Genomic DNA, 18,778 nt, shown 5'->3' on the forward strand with positions numbered 1-18,778 from the left:
CACTCAGCCTCTCAGAGTAACTGCAGTCACATTCAACCCACAAGAATTAAACTGTTGGGCAGTCCAGAGAGTCCATTCGCACCCCTAGGGAGTGGGGGTGGTGTTATGTCACTTTACCTGGGGAACTGTGATAATTTTGGAACTGCACAACGTAAATTGCTGCCCACACTTGCAGTTCCATTCTTGCTACAGGCAGGGGAGGAATGGGTGTGAAGCTTCATCAGTCTCCCCAGGCAACTACATATGGTCTTGGCCTACATGACTTGGATTATTACACACAGCTGAGGCTCTGGTCTTACTTCTGGCAAAGGAGAAAGATGGGAGAATCTTCATAGGTCCTAGGGAAACAAAGGCAGGTTTAGCCTCCACAGCTTACAGCACCACTACATCCTTGTATCTTATTATACAACAAGAAAGGAAGAAAGAGCAAGAAAGCCCTAAACTAAAGAGAGAAATTGCACTCAGAATAAATACATCTAGTAAGCCAAATGCCAAGAAACCAACAAAAACTACAACCCATACCAAGAAACAGGAAGATATGGCCCAGTTAAAGAAACAAGATAAGCCTCCAGATGACAAAGGAGTTGAAGCAACTAATCATAGATGTTAAAACAAATCTCAGTGAATTCAATGAGATTGTTAAAGAGATTAAGGATATTAAGACATTGGTTTAGCACAAAGAAGATTTTGAAAGCATACATAGAAAAATAGATCTTATGGGAAGGAAAAGTGCAATAAATGAAATTAAAAATACACTGGAGTCATGTAATAGCAGATTTGAGTAGGCAGAAGAAAGGACTGATGAGCTTGAGGAAATGCCCTCTGAAAGTGAACATACCAGAGAACAGATGGAAAAAAGGAAGGAAAAAAATGAACAAGGTCTCAGGGAACTAAATGACAGGAAGAAACATGCAAATATATGTGTCATGGGTGTCCCAGAAGGAGAAGAGAAGGGAAAAGAGGCAGGTGGAATATTTGAAGTAATAATGGTAGAAAATTTCCCAACACTATTGAAGGGCATAGATATCCATGTCCAAGAAGCAGAACATATGCCCATCCAAATAAATCCAAACAGACCAACTCCAAGACAAATACTAATCCAAATGTCAAATATCAAAGACAAAGAGCGATTTCTGAGAGAAGCAAGAGAAAAACAATTCATAACATATAAGGGACACCCAATAAGATTAAATGCTGATTTCTCATCAGAAACCATGGAGGCAAGGAGACAGTGGTATGATGTATTTAAGACACTGCAAGAGGAAACTTCTGCCAAGAATCTTATATCCAGCAAGATTGCGTTTCAAAAATGAGGGTAAGTTTAGAATGTTCACAGATAAACAGAAACTGAGGAAATTTTTAACAAAGAGACTGGCTTTGCAGGAAATACTAAAGGGTGTGGTATAGTCTGAAAAGAAAAGACAGGAGAGAGATGCTTGGAAGAGAGTCTAGAAATGAAGAATATATCAGTAAAAGTAACTAAAAGTGTCAAAAGCATGGTGAAAGTAAAATATGATAGATAAAACCCAAGGGTCAAAATGGGTGGAATAAGAACTGCCTTTACATTAATAACATTGAATTTTACTGGATTAAATGCCACAATCAAAAGAGAGACTGGTGGAATGGGTAAGAAAAAATGAGTCATCTATATGCTGTCTAAAAGAGACACCCTTAGACCAAAGAACATCAATAGATTTAAAGTGAAAGGCTGGGAAAAAGATATTCCACACATGCAGTAACAAAAAAAAGCTGGAGTAGCTATAACTATATCAGATGAAATACACTTTAAAAGACACTAGTAAAGTGCAATCTGAGGAGGAAGTCAGGAAAAATTTCCATTTACAATAACTGAAAAATAAAATATTTAGGAATAAACTTAACCAATGTTGTAAGTGCTTACATTCAAAAAATGACACTGCATTGTTAAAAGAAATCAAAGAAGACTTAAATAATTGGAAGAATGTTCCATACTCACGGATTGGAAGTTCTACCCAAATTCATATACAGATTCAATGCAATCCTAAGAAAAATTCCATCAGCATTTTTTAAACAAATGAAAAACACAATTATCAAATTTACTTGGAAGGGTAAGGGGTCCCAAATAGCCACAATTATCTTAAAAAGGAAAATCAAAGTTGCAGAACTCTCACTTCCAGACTTTAAATCATATTACCCAGCGACAGTGGTAAAAACAGCATGGTACTTGCATAAAGATAGACACATAGAGCAATGGAACCATATTGAAAGTTCTGAAACAGGAAACGGATGATATACAGGTGGCAGACTTGGCCCAGTGGTTAGGGCATCCGTCTACCACATGGGAGGTCCGCAGTTCAGACCCCGGGCCTCCTTGACCTGTGTGGAGCTGGCCCATGTGCAGTGCTGATGCGCGCAAGGAGTGCCGTGCCACGCAGGTGTGTCCCCCGTGTAGGGGAGCCCCACGCGCAAGGAGTGCACCCATAAGGAGAGCCGCCCAGCGCGAAGAAGGGAGCAGCCTGCCGAGGAATGGCGCCGCCCACACTTCCCGTGCCACTGACGACAACAGAAGCGGACAAAGAAACAAGACGCAGCAAAAAGACACAGAAAACAGACAACCGGGGGAGGGGAGGGGAATTAAATAAATAAAAAATAAAAAAAGTTTAAAAAAATTTAAAAAAAAAGAAAGTTCTGAAACAGAACTTAGCCTAGTGTTGTAGGGTGCCTGAGAGTTACATCCTGAGGTCCTTCATGTTGCTCAAATGTGGCCTCTCTCTAAATTAAACTCATCATATAAATGCATTACATTCTCACCAACATGGGACATGACTCCTGGGGAAGAACCTCCCTAGCATTGAAGAATTACTACCAAGCATCAACTAGCAATGCAACTGGAAAAAGACCTTGAATAAAAGGGGGAAAAGGTAAAGACAAATGAGTGTATATGGCTAAGAGACTTCAGAGTGAATCTGGAGGTCATCCCAGATGTAACACTTACACATGTCTCAGCAAGATCTCAAAGACTGCAAAAATAGATACTATCACAATAGTGGGGTTCCTGAGGGCTCTGGAGACACCCTGGTCCTACGTTCATGGCAGACAGCTCCAAAGTTTATTGCCTTGCCAGTGGGCCCTACTTTGGAATTTGTGCTCCTGACTGTGACAGAGTTGGACTCTGATGTGACTTCTCTACATGTGCCTCTTCTGTCCCTTCTATTTGAACCTACAGTTGGTGCTGGAGCTGGTATGTGTATACCAAGAGACTTGAATCTTTGAGCTGTCCATGTGCCAGCTGGGCCCTGAGCCTCAAAGGAGTTGTGACACCTACTCTCCAGTACATTGGACTCACCCAGGACAACTAACAAGGGGGTGAGGATGGACAACCACCACACCAAGGAACCAAGAGAGTCTACAACAGCAAGCAAGAGAGTCCCATCCATCAGCCATATGGGATTGAGGTCCCCTCTGAATTAGAGGTTGAGTGGGCATCACCATCCCAAAATCCTCAGGATTGGGGAATAAACTATGGACTAGAGTGGACTTAGTGGTATCCTACTATAGACTTATTGTGATTCTAGTAATGGAAGAAATTATATCATTGATGTAGAAACAGTGGTCACTTGAGGAGCTGAAGGCAGGGAGATGGAAAAAGAGGTGTAATATGGGGGCATTTTTGGAACTTGGAATTGTCCTGAATGACATTGCAATGAGAGATACAGGCCATTATATTAAATATATCCTGCCCTAACTTACAGAATTGAGTGGGAGAGAGTGTAAACCACAATGTAAACTATAATACATGTTTAGTGGCAGTGCTCCAAATGTGTTCATCAATTGCAATGACTGTACAACACTAATGAAAGAATTTGTTAATGTGGGAAAGGGTGGGAGGTGTGGGGAGTGGGGCACATGGGACTCTTATATTTTTTGTGTAACATTTTGTGTAATCTAAGTATCTTTAAAAAAAATAAAAAATATATTAAAGAACAAAAAAATAATATTAGGGTGGTTTGGCAGAAAATAACACCAAATATATATGGGCTAAAGTTAGTGGTAAGATTTTTATGAAAGATTTTTCTTTCAAAATTTGTAACAAATGTCTCACAACAATGTAAGGTTTTGGTGGTGAGTTGATGTATCGGACACCTGTATGTATGTTTGTTCTGTAAGTTTGCAACTTTTACTATACATCTATTGTTTATGTATGTTCATGTATGAACGATATACTTCAATAAAAAAATTTTTAAGCTATTTTAAAAGATCTTTGTGCCTAGCATTGTGATATGCTGGTACACAGGAATAAAACCAATGCTATCTCAAAAAAGATAAACATTAAATTTACATTCCCTCAGGATAACTGAAAGTCACTAACACATCATTGAGAGCATGGAAGAGGCAACTGCAAAAGTCCTGAATTGAGACTTGTTAATAAGAACCAAGGAAAGAAATGAACTTTATAAACAATATTCACTACCACCTTTTATGTTTAGCATAATTCTAGGCATTATTTCAAAAAAAATTTAAATATGACAGCAATTCTGGCATCTTATCATTTTTGTAAAAACTGGGTTTTTATTTTAGACCTCATGGGTACTCTCAAATTGTATATAACCTCTAGCTAAAGACAGTCATTGTACTCAAGAGAGTGAGGTATGCAAAAACACTCACTTTCCATGGCCTCCTTCTGGTATAAAACTTACAGAAAAGGGTACTTAATTAGCAGCTGTTCATTCCTGCTTGTATCACCAAAAGTTGGTGATACAAATACTTTTTACCAACAGTTTCTCAATACTTGGATAATTAAAGCATGAAGAAAAATTCTTCCAAAGATTGACAGTATTGATAGAAGATGTGGGTGTTTGATTTTATGTTTTATCTGGGAAGTTAACAAGTAATCCATCTTTTATTTGACTTTGATAAATTTTAGAATAAACAAATGGAGTGACCACAATAGTGTAGGTATCACAATATTAACAATTTCACATATCATAGATGACAAATTTTTACTGAGGATTACTTGGCTTATAATATAAAAACCATTCATTGTGCTAACATTCCTATTGTTAATAATTGGTAATGTCAATAATATCACCTCTTTTTAAACATATTAAAAATATGATGATTTTTTTCAAGGCATTAAAAAATACTTCACTAAGTTATTTTATATTCCCAAAACGATGTGGAAAAAATAATCAGGTGCAGAGATTAAAATCATATATAATAAATAGTGCTAGAATTCAAGTTCTTATTGTTTCCCCCAATCTTATTCTAGTGACAAGAATACAACAGACTTATAATATAGTGGTACTATATAAATTTTTTAACAAAGATTTTAATGAAACTATTCCTAAAGGTATAGCCAATAAATACAGTAAAAATCTGATATTGTTAGCTAATGGTATGAATGTCAGTCATGTCTCATCACTATCATATTTTCCTTCTGTAAGATTTTTATAAGATGTTGAAAACAGATGAACAGTCAACAAACTATAGCATATGTGAAAATTGTCTACATGTCATGACACTCTAAGCCTGCTCTTATGACCAGTTAGTTGCTAGAAAATACTTATTCTTATGACTCTTAATTCACCCTCATTCTTGGTATAAACTTCAAGCTCACCTTCACTTCTTAAGCTTCGAGGAGCCATCCATGGCACCAACATCTCTGTGTGTATGTGTGTGTGTGTGACCTACAGACTCCTACTTTCTTGGCATACCAGTCTTTTGACAGGTTGATGCCATAAACTTTTTGAGTCTATACCCAAATTCTGCAAAATCCTGCAATAGAACTCATTCATCATTCACTTTATGAAAAGGATACTCATTTAAAAGAAAACTGTGAGGACTCTTTTTTGTTAGACTAGTGAACATCTTCAGTATGTTTTATTATAATTTTTATTATTTTATACTTTTATTTATAAAAATGTGATTTATAATAAAATGTTCAGGTATATTCCACTTGGCTGAAGTAGTCTAAATAAAGACCAAGTATATATTTTATAATTGCATAAGGGTGGCGGACTTGGCCCAGTGGTTAGGGCATCGGTCTACCACATGGGAGGTCCGCGGTTCAAACCCCAGGTCTCCTTGACCCATGTGCAGCTGGCCCATGCGCAGTGCCGACGGGCACAAGGAGTGCTCTGACACGCAGTGGTGTCCCCCGCGTAGGGGAACCCCACGCGCAAAGAGTGTGCCCCATAAGGAGAGCCGCCCAGCGGGAAAGAAAGTGCAGCCTGCCCAGGAATGGTGCCGCACACACGGAGAGCTGACACAACAAGATGACACAACAAAAAAAGACACAGATTCCTGTGCCACTGACAACAACAGAAGCGGACAAAGAAGACACAGCAAATAGACACAGAGAACAGACAACCGGGGTGGGGGGGGGGAAGGGGAGAGAAATAAATAAATAAATCTTTTAAAAATAATAATAATAGTAATAATTGCATAAGCCCGTTCTATCACACATAGTTTTTTACACAGACTTTGATCAGTCCTTTGGCTCTAAGAATTCGATTACATAAACAAGTTATTTTTATAAAAACTTTATTAGAGACATATATGCCTGTGAATACTATCATCTCAATGACCATATTTGTATTTATTGCCTTAAATGGCAAACATAATTAATTGTAAATAGTTAAGACTATTGCTAAAATATTAGGTTGGTGCAAACATAACTGCAGTTTTGCATTGTGAAATTTACCATTTGATATTGGAATACATTCTTAAATAAATATGGTTATGCTATACATCATTTTAATGTGTACTTCTCACCTTATGTTTTTTTGCTAATGACTTATTGCTTGCTGCTTATATTTATTTTAGACTATGGAAATGATGTTAGACAAAAAGCAAATTCAAGTGATTTTCTTATTTGAGTTCAAAATAAGTCATAAAGCTGTGGACACAACTTGCAACATCAACAACGAATTTGGCCAGGAACTGCTAAAGAATGTACAGTGCAGTGGTTGTTCAAGAAGTTTTGCAAAGTAGATGACATCCTTAAAGATGAGGAGCATAGTGGCTGGCCATCGGAAGTTGACAACGACCAATTGAGAGCAATCATCGAAGCTGATCCTCTTACAAGTACTCTAGAAGTTGCCGAAGAACTCATCAACCATTGTATTGTCATCCAGCATTTGAAGCAAATTGGAAAGGTGAAAAAGCTTGGTAAGTGGGTCCAACATGAGCTGACTGAAAATTTAAAAATTGTCATTTTGAAGTGTCGTCTTCTTTTATTCTATGCAACAACAATGAACCATTTCTCAATCAGATTGTGATGTGCGGCAAAAAGTGGACTTTATATGACAACCAGCAGTGACCAGCTCTGTGGTTGAACCGAGAAGAAGCTCCAAACCACTTTCCAAAGCCAAACTTGCACCAAAAAAACGTCACAGTCACTGTTTGGTGGTCTGCTGCCATTCTGATCTACTACAGTTTTCTGAATCATGGCAAAACCATTACATCTGAGAAATATCCTCAGCAAATCGATGAGATGTGCTGAAAACTGCAATGCTTGCAGCCGGCATTGGTCAGCAGAAAGGGACCAATTCTTTACCATGACAACACTTGACCATACATTGCACAACCAATGATTCAAAAGTTGAACGAATTGGGCTATGAAGTTTTGCCTCATCTGCCATATTCACCTGACCTCTCACCAACCAACTACTGCTTCTTCAAGCATCTCAACAGCTTCTAGCAGGGAAAATGCTTCCACAACCAGCAGGATGCAGAAAATGCTTTCCAAGAGTTCGTAGAATCCCAAAGTTTGAATTTTTATGCTACAGGATTAAACAAACTTATTTTTCATTGGCAAAAATGTGTTGATTGTAATGGTTCCTATTTTGATTAATAAAGATGTGTTTGAACCCAATTATAATGATTTAAAATTTACAGTATGAAACCACAATTACTTTTGCACCCATCTAATAATCACAGTATTATTGCCAAATAACTATAATTAGCCCTATATTCAGAAAGGCTAAACATCTAGTGAATTTAATGTATTTTACTCCATAATCCCCTGATATTCAAAGCACTTAATGTAACATTTCTAGAATAAATACATTCTTCATATAAATACATTTAACTAGCAATTATTAAGCATCTACTATGTGTCAGGCCCTAGGTATTCAGTAGGCAGTGAAAAACATGGTTCTTGCATATAGTTGATATATTTTTTAAACTATCCTCTTAATATTTCCATATTCTGCATAAAAATACAAATCTTAACACAGTACTGAGTATATAGTAAGTAGTATATATATACTTACTTGACTAATATACCAAAATACCAAAATTCATCTACCCTAATAATTTTAGGGTTAGATGAATCCTACCCCCACTTCATTTTCATACTCTGGGGTATCAAAGTAAAAAATTTCACACCCCTGACAGAGATACAAAGTAGGAAGGGAGGTAATAAGAAGTATGTTTTTATGTTATACATGGTAAGAATACAATACATTTTCCTATCAACTGGCTGATACAAGAATAATAAACAACACATATTAAAGGAGTAATTAAATTTGGCATGTTGGCTTTTGAAGTCAGGTTTAAACTGCCAAATTACCATTACAGTAAATATTAACTAACCTCTATGATAATATCCTGAATTTACATTCATTTTTTGTTTATATTACCTAAGCCAGAATGAACTTTCTTCATACTTATTTTGTTTATGGGTTTCCATTCCAAAGTTGTAACAGAGAATATGGAGATATCCTGTCTGCAATATTTAAAAAAAAAGTCAGATTAATGATTTCCTTAAGGTTAAAAAAAATCTATAGCAGTTTATCAGTCTTTAGGACATAAAGCATTTTGCATATCAAAATAACTGACCCATCCCTATCAAAACCTCTCAATTTATATAAAGAGGAGATAACCCATTGGGTTGAGGCACTAGCTGTGAATGGAAAAGTAAAAAAGTACATTACTAGTAGAACTTGAAAGGTCCTTTGTAACCCAATCATTGCCCATCAAAAGAGCAGGCTATCCATGTGGAATCTGAGCCTCCTCTTGACATAGAGGTGCAATGGACACAACCAATCCAATGTCCACATAGAAGAGGTGGCATTGGATTGGGAAAAGTGGACATGGTGGCTGATGGGTATGGGGAAAGGCAGGAAGAGATGAGAGGTGGAGGCTTTGGGACATGGAGCTGCCCTGGATGGTGCTTCAGAGGCAATCACCGGACATTGTAAATCCTCACAGGGCCCACTGGATGGAATGGAGGAGAGTATGGGCCATGATGTGGACCATTGACTATGAGGTGCAGAGGTGCCCAAAGATGTACTTACCAAATCCAATGGATGTGTCATGATGATGGGAACGAGTGTTGCTGGGGGGGGGGGGGGGACAGGTGGGGGGGGTGGGGTTGAATGGGACCTCACATATATATTTTTAATGTAATATTATTACAAAGTGAATAAAAAAAAAAAAAAAGGAAAAAAAAAAAAAAAAAAAGAGCAGGCTAAAATACTGCCTTAGGTTGTCAGATCCAGTAAAATACATTAGAGCAGGGAGTATTTTCAAGGAAAAAAATCACCACTGAAGGGGGGAAATCAATGTTGTTGCTTTTTTTTTCTTTAAAAAGTTCTTAATTTCTAAAATTTGTCCAAATCACTAGTCATAAGGTTTATTTAGAAGTAACTAGTTTAATGAATCCTCTTGAATAACAACAAAAATTTTCTTTATGTAAATTAACTATTGAGATGAAAGAAAGGACAGTTATGTAAAAGATGTCATAAGAAAATACTCTTTTCATGCGTTAATCAGCATCTCAGTCCCTGTTATCAACACCATGTCTAACAAATTTTTCATCTCTTGAAATACTGGGCAATGGCATAAGAGAAAACTGAATTCTAATGATTTATCCAAATAACTCAGTATTTATAGAAACTATCTGTCCAAAATCTGAGTATACCCACAAGTCCAAGTCTGTTAGAAAAGAGTCCTTTAAAAAAGTTTTAAGTAAGACTATAGAAACAGATTCTCAATTAGGAATCCAAGATCTGAGGCAAATTATTTATAAATAATGTGTAAAGACCTGTCTTGCTTCAAAAAAGTTTCTCTTTGAATTACAGTATATTCAGAAAGTAGAGGTTCAATGAGCATGACTGAGCACATAAGACCTACTGTATATTTGAATCTAAAATAATGGTCTTGGGTAATGTGAGTCTGGCAAGACTCCAGAAGTATTTAAATGCATTCTCAACATTCTTCAGCAGAAACAGCTTAACTCATTGAATGCACCAGATCCCAGAGGTTCACACAGGGCCATATCAATTATGTAACTGTACGGGTATAATGCAGCTCACACCCGCTTGCTGCAGAGAAGTTTGCCATTGAACTTTTACAGAGGAAACTGGAAAATAAAACTTTTAATGAACATGTATATGTACTGAGCCATTAATTTACTCAGTACTTGTCTCTGCTTGCACAATCCTTTCAAGTGTATTTAATTTAATGTTACTTTCTTGGAGAGGAAAGAATAGAAACTAGTAACAAACTTATAATAATGAAACTGTGAAACTAAAAGATCCTTCAAGAGACCTGCAGCATTTATTCAATGTACAGTTATCTCTTCCACACTTCGACTTTTTCCACCATATTGCAGACTGGCGTAAGAAATTAAGTGGGAACTTTGATGGAGTTTTGTGGAAGCCGCAGGTGACACACCAAGGACAGCAGACAGCACAAAAAAAGTTTAGAAACTCAGAAATGCATAAAATATTTGTAGACTATTGTATAATGTCTACATATTTTATCTTTTAATGCCATAAATATACATAATTTAATTTTTAAAGCTACAATAAGTAAAAAGTTGTAGTTTGCAAAAAGAATGCTAAAGCCAATGCACAACACACAAAGCCTGGAAATACAGAGATATCATAAATGCATAAAATGTATGTACTATTGTTATAGTAGGTATATAGTATGTATTTTACTGTTTAGTAACATAAATGAACAGCTACACAATTTTTTTCCTAAAATTAAATTTTTAGTAAAAGAACCATGGTTCTACACACTGGTTTGGGGTTACCGAGTGTGTTTATGGCATTCTCTCACATGAGATCTCACAGTCGTCTCACAATGATCTTTACATCTCAAGTTTTTCATATTTTGTGTCGTTTAAATGCCATAAACTCTATTAAAATCATGGGCCTCAAGCATCGTGTCCCGAGTGGTTTGGAAAGTGCTCTCAAGAAACAGGAAAGTGATGAGCTTGAAGAAAAAAGAAGAAATTATTAGATAAGCGTTGTTCAGGCAAAACAGCTGCTGTGGTTGGCCACAATTATGGCATTAATTAGTCGAACATAAGGCATATCAAGAAAAAAGAGAAGGAAATCCATGAAGCCATTGCTGCAGCTATACCAACAACTGCAACCGCATCTCTCACACAGAAAGTAAAACATTCTTTTGGGTGCAAGATTGTTATAAAAAGGTATTCTGGGGAAGCGGATGTGGCTCAACCAGTTGGGCACCAAACTACCACATGGGAGGTCCTGCATTCGGGTTCCAGTGCCTCCTAAAGAGAAGAAAAGCAAATGCTGCACCCACTGCAATGAGCTAGATGCCACACAAGACAGCAGGTGCCACAGCCCACGGGGAGTGGATGTGATTCAAGCTATTATATACTCGCCTCCCATATGGGAAGTCCCGGGTTCAATTCCGAGTACCTCTTGGAGAAGGTGAGCAAACAATGAGCAGACAGATGAAAGAACCTTCTGGGGGAGAGGGGGGATAAATAAAGTAAATAAATAAATCTTTTTTTTAAAAAGGCATTCCGGTAGACCCTGGAATCATATGAGAAAAGGCTAAGCCCTTATATGATTCCCTAAAGGAAAATGAAGGTGAAAGGTCTACCTCTATGGATTTTCAGGCCAGCAAAGGCTGGTTTGAAAAAAGTTTTGAACAGTTAAGCCTATGCAATATAAAAGTAATAGTAATATAAAAGTAATGCTGCTGATCAAAAGGCAGCTAGGGAGTTTCCTGAAACCCTGAAGAAAATGATTTAAGAGAACGGCTACAAACCAGAACAGATATTCAATGCTGACAAAACGGTCATATATTGGGAAAAAATGCCTCAGAGGACATGTCTCTGAGCCAAGAAGAGAAGCCAACCTCAGAATTTAACGCCTCAAAGGATAAAGTAAACCTGCTTTTTTGTGCCAATGTCATAAGGTTCATAAGACAATCCTGATATATAAAGCTGCTAACTCTCAAGCTTTGAAAGGAAAGAACAAGTAGCAGCTGCCTATCTTCTGGATGTTCAGTAAGAAACCATGGGCAACCAAAGAACTTTTCCTAGACTGGTTCCATCAGTGTTTTGTGCCAGAGGTTAGAAAATACCTTGCTAGCAAGGGATTACCCTTTAAGGTGTGATTGCTTTCGGACAATGCTCCCAGTCACCCAGAATCCCATGAATTCCACATTGAAGGAGTTATAGTCATCTACATGTCACTTCCACACATGGATTTTCCAGATCACGGGGTCGCCATGCCCCTAACCCCTACAATGTGGAAGGGTTACAGTTGTAATGACAATTACAGTTGTAATGACAAAAAAAAAAGTTTTAAATACCAGTATTGCTTCATTCACTTACTTATTCATTTATGCACTTAATAAATATTTACTAAGTACCTATATGTTAGCACAATTTTAGGCATTAGAAATACATCAGTAAACAAAACGAAAGTTCTGTCCTCATGAACTTATTTCTACTGAGATATGAAGTACTAATATTCATAAAAATATCTTGTTAAAAAATAAGTTCCTAGCCGTCCATGGAGAGCTAATGTGCCATTTTGAAAGCAAAGACATGGTAGCAAAATAATACTAAAAAGGTAGATCTGTAAGTCTATTATATATTGGATGGCCTTGACTTCTAGAACCTCCAGCTGCTACTACTTTGGCCCAGAAATGACAGCTTCAACTTAATACCTAACTTATAATGCTAAATGAAACTATATAGTAGATAAATAAATTCAATTAAATATTCCTGCTAAAAATGAGTTTGAGGAAACGGACTTGGCCCAGTGGTTAGGGCGTCCGACTACCACATGGGAGGCCCGCAGTTCAAACCCCGGGCCTCCTTGACCCTTGTGGAGCTGGCCCATGCGCAGTGCTGATGCGTGCAAGGAGTGCTGCGCCACACAGGGGTGTCCCCTGCGTAGGAGCCCCACGCGCAAGGAGTGTACCCGTAAGGAGAGCCACCCAGCAGGAAAGAAAGTGCAGCCTGCCCAGGCTGACGACAACAGAAGCGGACAAAGAAACAAGACGCAGCAAATAGACACAGAGAACAGACAACCGGGGGAGGGGGGGAATTAAATAAATAAATAAATCTTCAAAAAAAATGAGTTTGATCACTAAATTTTCAGTGCAATACAAGGCTTTGACTTTTAATTAACTAGATAACTTCATTTTCTGCAAATTACTTCATAAACTAGGTTTTTAATATTCAAGAAAAAAATTTTTTCAGTCCTAATTTTCCAAGCTTATTTTCTTTATGATGTTATTGTCTTTTAAACATTTGTAGAATATGTATTTTTATGTTTTGTTCAATTAGAGTTGGGCAGTAATAATTGAATAATAATTGACTAGATCTCTTCTTTAATGCCATTAAGACATCTATCTTCCAATTCCTCCCTTACAAATCTTACTCTAATCCTCAGATATCTCAGCAATAATCAACAATCTCGTTTGTTATTTCTTCTACGACTCTAATATAAAAAGTTATATATCTAATGTTCAAAATACTTTTTATCTCTGTCCCTGATACCAACACTACCTCTCTTGCTTTCATGTCAACACCTTATACAGATTCTTAATCTAGTTTTGCAACAAAAGAAGACTGTCTCAGGAAAAGAAAAAGAACGGTTTCTTTATTCATTAATTCCTTTTAGGTGAAAAATACTCCTCAGCTCTTCTCCAACCTTTATCTGATCATTTCCTCTCATTATAAGATTTCCTTCCCTAGATTTTCAGGAAAGATGTGCATAACATTTCTAAACTTTAACCCTACCAATATAACGCACACTAAATATTGTCATTGACTTTTAGAATTAAATTATTATATGTTTCCTAACAGTATGTTTCTATCAACCACTTTTCAAATGATATACAAACTCTTAACTCTGGACTTTAAGGCCCTTTATTAGTAGCCCTATACTGACGAAAGCATAAATATGCTTCTATTATATATCATCCAGGATTCAATGCCTTCCTCTCTCTACACTTGGTTTTCCATTTACCAACTCTAACACTGCACAAAATACTGCAAGATTTATTTGCCTAAATACCACACAAGTGTCTGCTTTCATATCCTTCAATATACAATTCAATGCCCATTTACTCTGTAAAGCATTATTAAGGAAATGCCTCTGCCCTATAGTGGCTTATAATCTAAAATAAATAGCAACAGAGCTAGAGCAAAAAGAAGATACTAAAAACATGCAAATTCAAACAATCCAAGAGACCCTACAGAAAAAATTATTAGAATAAGAGAATCAGAGAAGTTGTTAGATAGTAAATAAATACTTCAAAAAGGAAGCAAATGCAGAGAGGATTGTGGGAAGATGGAGAGTAGGGAGCTCCAGGATTCAGTCTTTCCACCAGAACAACTATTAATATTAAACAGGCAGGAAGTGAAACAGCTATTTTGACACTCTGGAGTCCAGTAGAACATTGCACAGCACCCAGAAAAAGCTGGAGGAAGAGGTTGGTAAATTACAGTAAAGACTAAATTGCTCTCCCTGCAGTGGGTACTGGTGGCCATGCCACACTCCCATGGGAGGCTGCCATAGGGTCAAGTCCCTAGTTAGTTTGCTGGTGACAGAAAAAGACATAAAAATCCTCTTCCCCAAGATTAGGGGTGGGCATGGTAAATTACTGATCTTGGCTTTTGATTAGCAACTTCAGATTGCCAGGGACCCAGCTCACAGGTGGACACTGTTCCAACGAGACCAGACAAAGGCAGGTGAGGAGACTTAAAAGACTCTATGCTTCCTCAGGGCTATCTTTGCTAGGTGGGTCAAGAAAGCACAGCTCGGAAGGGGTAAGATGGAATCGGATTAAGTGCATCCACACCATCTCTCTTGCAGAGAGTGGCTGAGTGGAGGCAAAATCCTGCCTAAGTGAGCTGTTTTGGGAACCCACAAAGTAGGAGGCTTCAGGGCATCGATTTGGAGAGAGCACGACAAACATTGATTACTCAAGGTAAAATTGTGAGTTTCTGGGGTTTGAGGCTGGAGCTGTGGGATAACTGAGCCCCACCCTCAGGACAGGAATCTGCAGGGATCCCCCAACCCTTGCCGGTCACCCAGCCTGTGGAGGCATACCCTGAGAGTGGGAGGGTTATGGTGAGCGGGAGAGAGGGATCTCTCGTGTGTGCGTTTGATTGTCTGGACCTTCTTTTTTGACCTTTGAGGAGCATACCAGCTGGCTTGAGGAGAAACCAGGAAGAGGAGAGAGGAGAATCTGCTGAAGCAAACTGATTTACCTTAGGATAGGGAAAACTGGCCTGGGAGAAGGTGGAATCAGGCAGTTAACTAGTCCTGTGCAACTAGTAAGGGAGGGGGGCAGTAGAAAGTGCTTAATAAGCTTTCAAGAGCATATTTAGGGTTCCCTGCAAGGAGTGGATGTTCTTGAAGTGACAGCCATTTTTTTTTCCTGTGGTGAGTTAAGTCACCAGGGTCCCATTTGACTTTCAATATGGAACTCACACAGAGTAGAGTAAAAAGGGGGAAGGACAAATCCCTAATCAGCAGTTTATCCAACTGCAAAAAGTCAATCCTGCCTGAGGGAAAGGGACTCAGATAGCTTTCTGAATAGCTAAACAACCCAACAAGAAAGTTTAGCTCAGTGGAGGAGTTTCTGCCTTGAATATACAAAGTCTCTACTTCATTTCCTGGCTCCTATTAGAGTAAAGACCTCATCTAGCTGACACTTTAGGACAGAGAAAACATAGACATTATTCTTGTACTAGCTTCTCTAGGGCCTCTTATTTTTCCTAAAAAAAAAAAAAGTCACTTTTATTTTATAATTTAACTTAGTTTACTTGCTAAAACCCGCTGCAAAATCTGCAGAAAGAAAGCTGCAGGGCAATTGATTGATAAACACTGGCAGCCTGAGAATCTCCACAGGGGCTTAAGAGGAAAGGCTGTTTTTCCTTAGTGTTCGATTAACTCCTTACTTATGGGTTTGCCGGTTTTTTGTTTTTGTTTTTGTTTTCTTCTTGTCTTGCTCTCCTCTTTATTCCCCTCCTTTTACTATTATTTATTTTATACTTTGGTTCTGCCAGCTTGTTTCTTGTTTGCTGTGTTCCCTCTTCCTTGATTTCCTCTCTGCTGTGGGTACCAATTTTGGCTAACAACACTATCTCTTTTTCCTTCCTACATCTTTCTATCTTCTGCTTTCTGTTGTTGCTCTTACATTACACATCTCTTTGTTTAACCCCCAATTTTTCTGGCTTTTTATTTCTTTTTTTTTTTTTGACAATTCACTGTACACATTTTATTTACAGTTTTGTACACTGTCTTAATATGAATGGGACCGCTTCTCTACTTGAGCCATCTTTAACCAAAGCAAAATAACCTAAGTAATACAAAGTGTTAAAATACAGCATAAAGATACAAAAACAGACATTCTAATTCTAGTTAGGAATGTAATTATGATGTTACATTTTTAAAAATCCACAATTATGTTTAGGAAATCACACAAACATAGATCACTGATTTGAATGAAATGCATAAATTTGTAGCAAAGCTTTGTAGTTACAAAAAAACAAAAAAATTACCAAAGAATGCACAAAATTAATGTTTATTCCACCTTTGTGTCATATTCCTGGATCCTTCACCAATGTTACATGAAGAAAAAAACAAAAGCAAAACAAAATGAATAACTGAAATCAGAATCACTAATGTTATCAAGTAGGGAAACAAATAAATTAAAATCTAGCAGCCATCAGCAAGAGTACAGCAAAGACAATGCTGTAAAAACAAACAAAAGAAAATTGCTAGAAAACTGTATGCATCATATTCGTTCAAACCAGCAAAATATGCTCCTGCATACAATGGAACATAAACAGAATTTTTTTCCCTGTAAGGTATAGAAATTCAAGTTCTTTTTTGAATATTGTAGATAGGTATATGTGTTTGTAATGGTAATTCTACTAAGCTATTACAGAGTGGGTCAGGAACACATTTATGGATTCTGGGGGCAATGTGCACTGTAATTCTTTGATTGGGATAGTGGATATGCTAGCCAAAAAAAAAAGAAAGAAAGGAAAAGAAAATAATATATGAACACAGAAGTACAAGACAAAGGCGAATGAGACTTCTCTTATATCTTAGCAACATTTAGATGGAAATCAAATTTAAATGCAGTCCACTCTGCTTTAGAAGAGGCTTTGGTTCAGCTCCCAAATCTCGATTGCTTGACGCAGTCTCCTGTAAGAATACTCAGAAGGTGTCTTCTTAAACAACAAACCTATTTTTAGTGGTGGAGCCGCTCTTAGTAGCTGTGTCTGCATGGGACTGATAACCAATCACTACCTTTGGAGGAAGTCCTAACCTTTCCTTGTATACCCTCCCTATATGTGTAACAGCTTCTCTGTTTTCACATTCAGTAGTCCATATTGCTATCTTATCACCTTTAGTTCTAACATTAACAACAGCTCCACATACATCATCACTGTAGTCATCAAAAGATTCTCCAATAAGGCACAGCAGCGTCTCTAGCCAAAAGCGATCAAGGTCACTTCTTCTCTGCTGTTTGTTCAATGTAATTAGCCATCGTCCTCCTCGTTTGTTTTTTTCATCTTCCCACATAGGCTCAATACCATCCTTAAAAAGTGAGTAGTCACAGCCAGGCATTAAATTACTAGACAACTGGATATGGTTGTACAGAGCCCAAAAGTCTTCAACAGTATCAAACTTAGAAATCAGTCGAAGGTTTGCTTGCCAAGTTTTGCTTTTATCATTTTTAAAAAACCAAAGTGCCCATCTGTTTTGTAGTGGATGTTTAATATAGTGTTCTGGGTTAGCAACCTCCTGATTAGATTCTGTCTTCTCTTCTTCTGTAGTTGGGGGATTAGGAGTAGGGGTGGTTTCCGGTTCCACAGTCGCCATCTTAGATCGATCTGCTGGCTTTTTATTTCTAACTCTTCTGTTTTCTATATTTTATTAACTCATTCTCTTTTTGTTCTTTCTTTTATCTTTCACTCTCTCCTAGCCTTTTAATTCATACTATATACCTCTCCACATTAATATTCCCATTTCATTGAAGGTACTCCACTTTTTTTTATTCCTATAACTACACTACTTACATGAGTGAAATATTCATTTTCCTAGGTCTTATACTGTTCTTCTACTAACTTTTATTATCAATATTACTATTACCTTTTTCTTTTCTTTCCTCTTTTGCTTTCCCTGGCACTAATCTTTTTCCTTCAAGGGAACTTAGACAACAATAAGGAAATATAATAGGAAGAACAAAGCATCAAAGACAGGGAAGCAGATTTGACTCAACTGATAGATCATTCACCTACCATATGGGAGGTCCAGGGTTCAAACCCAGGGCATCCTGACCCATGTGGTGAGCTGGCCCACATGCAGTGCTGATGCACGCAAGGAGTGCTGTGCCACGCAGGGGTGTCCCCTGCATAGGGGAGCCCCACGTGCAAGGAGTGTGCCCTGCAAGGAGAGCCTCCCCACGTGAGAAAAGCGCAGCCTGCCCAGGAGTGGTGCAGCACACACAGATGGGTGACGCAGCAAGATGATGCAACAAAAAGAGC

The 18,778-nt window shown here is 37.7% G+C and overlaps 1 protein-coding gene and 1 pseudogene across 1 annotated transcript in view; both read right to left on the bottom strand.

Annotated features, from left to right (window-relative positions):
* The window catches only part of TEX11 (testis expressed 11), a 546,877-nt gene that overhangs the window by 409,581 nt on the left and 118,518 nt on the right, over positions 1 to 18,778 (bottom strand). The window contains exon 9 of the mRNA XM_058291673.2: positions 8,625 to 8,710. Coding sequence (XP_058147656.1) covers positions 8,625 to 8,710 — 86 coding nt within the window. The remainder of the gene's footprint in view (positions 1 to 8,624; positions 8,711 to 18,778) is intronic.
* On the bottom strand, positions 16,483 to 18,149 carry LOC101430551 (eukaryotic translation initiation factor 4E pseudogene; annotated as a pseudogene).

The sequence above is a fragment of the Dasypus novemcinctus genome, chromosome X (genome assembly GCF_030445035.2).
Source record: "Dasypus novemcinctus isolate mDasNov1 chromosome X, mDasNov1.1.hap2, whole genome shotgun sequence".
NCBI classification, from domain to species: domain Eukaryota; kingdom Metazoa; phylum Chordata; class Mammalia; order Cingulata; family Dasypodidae; genus Dasypus; species Dasypus novemcinctus.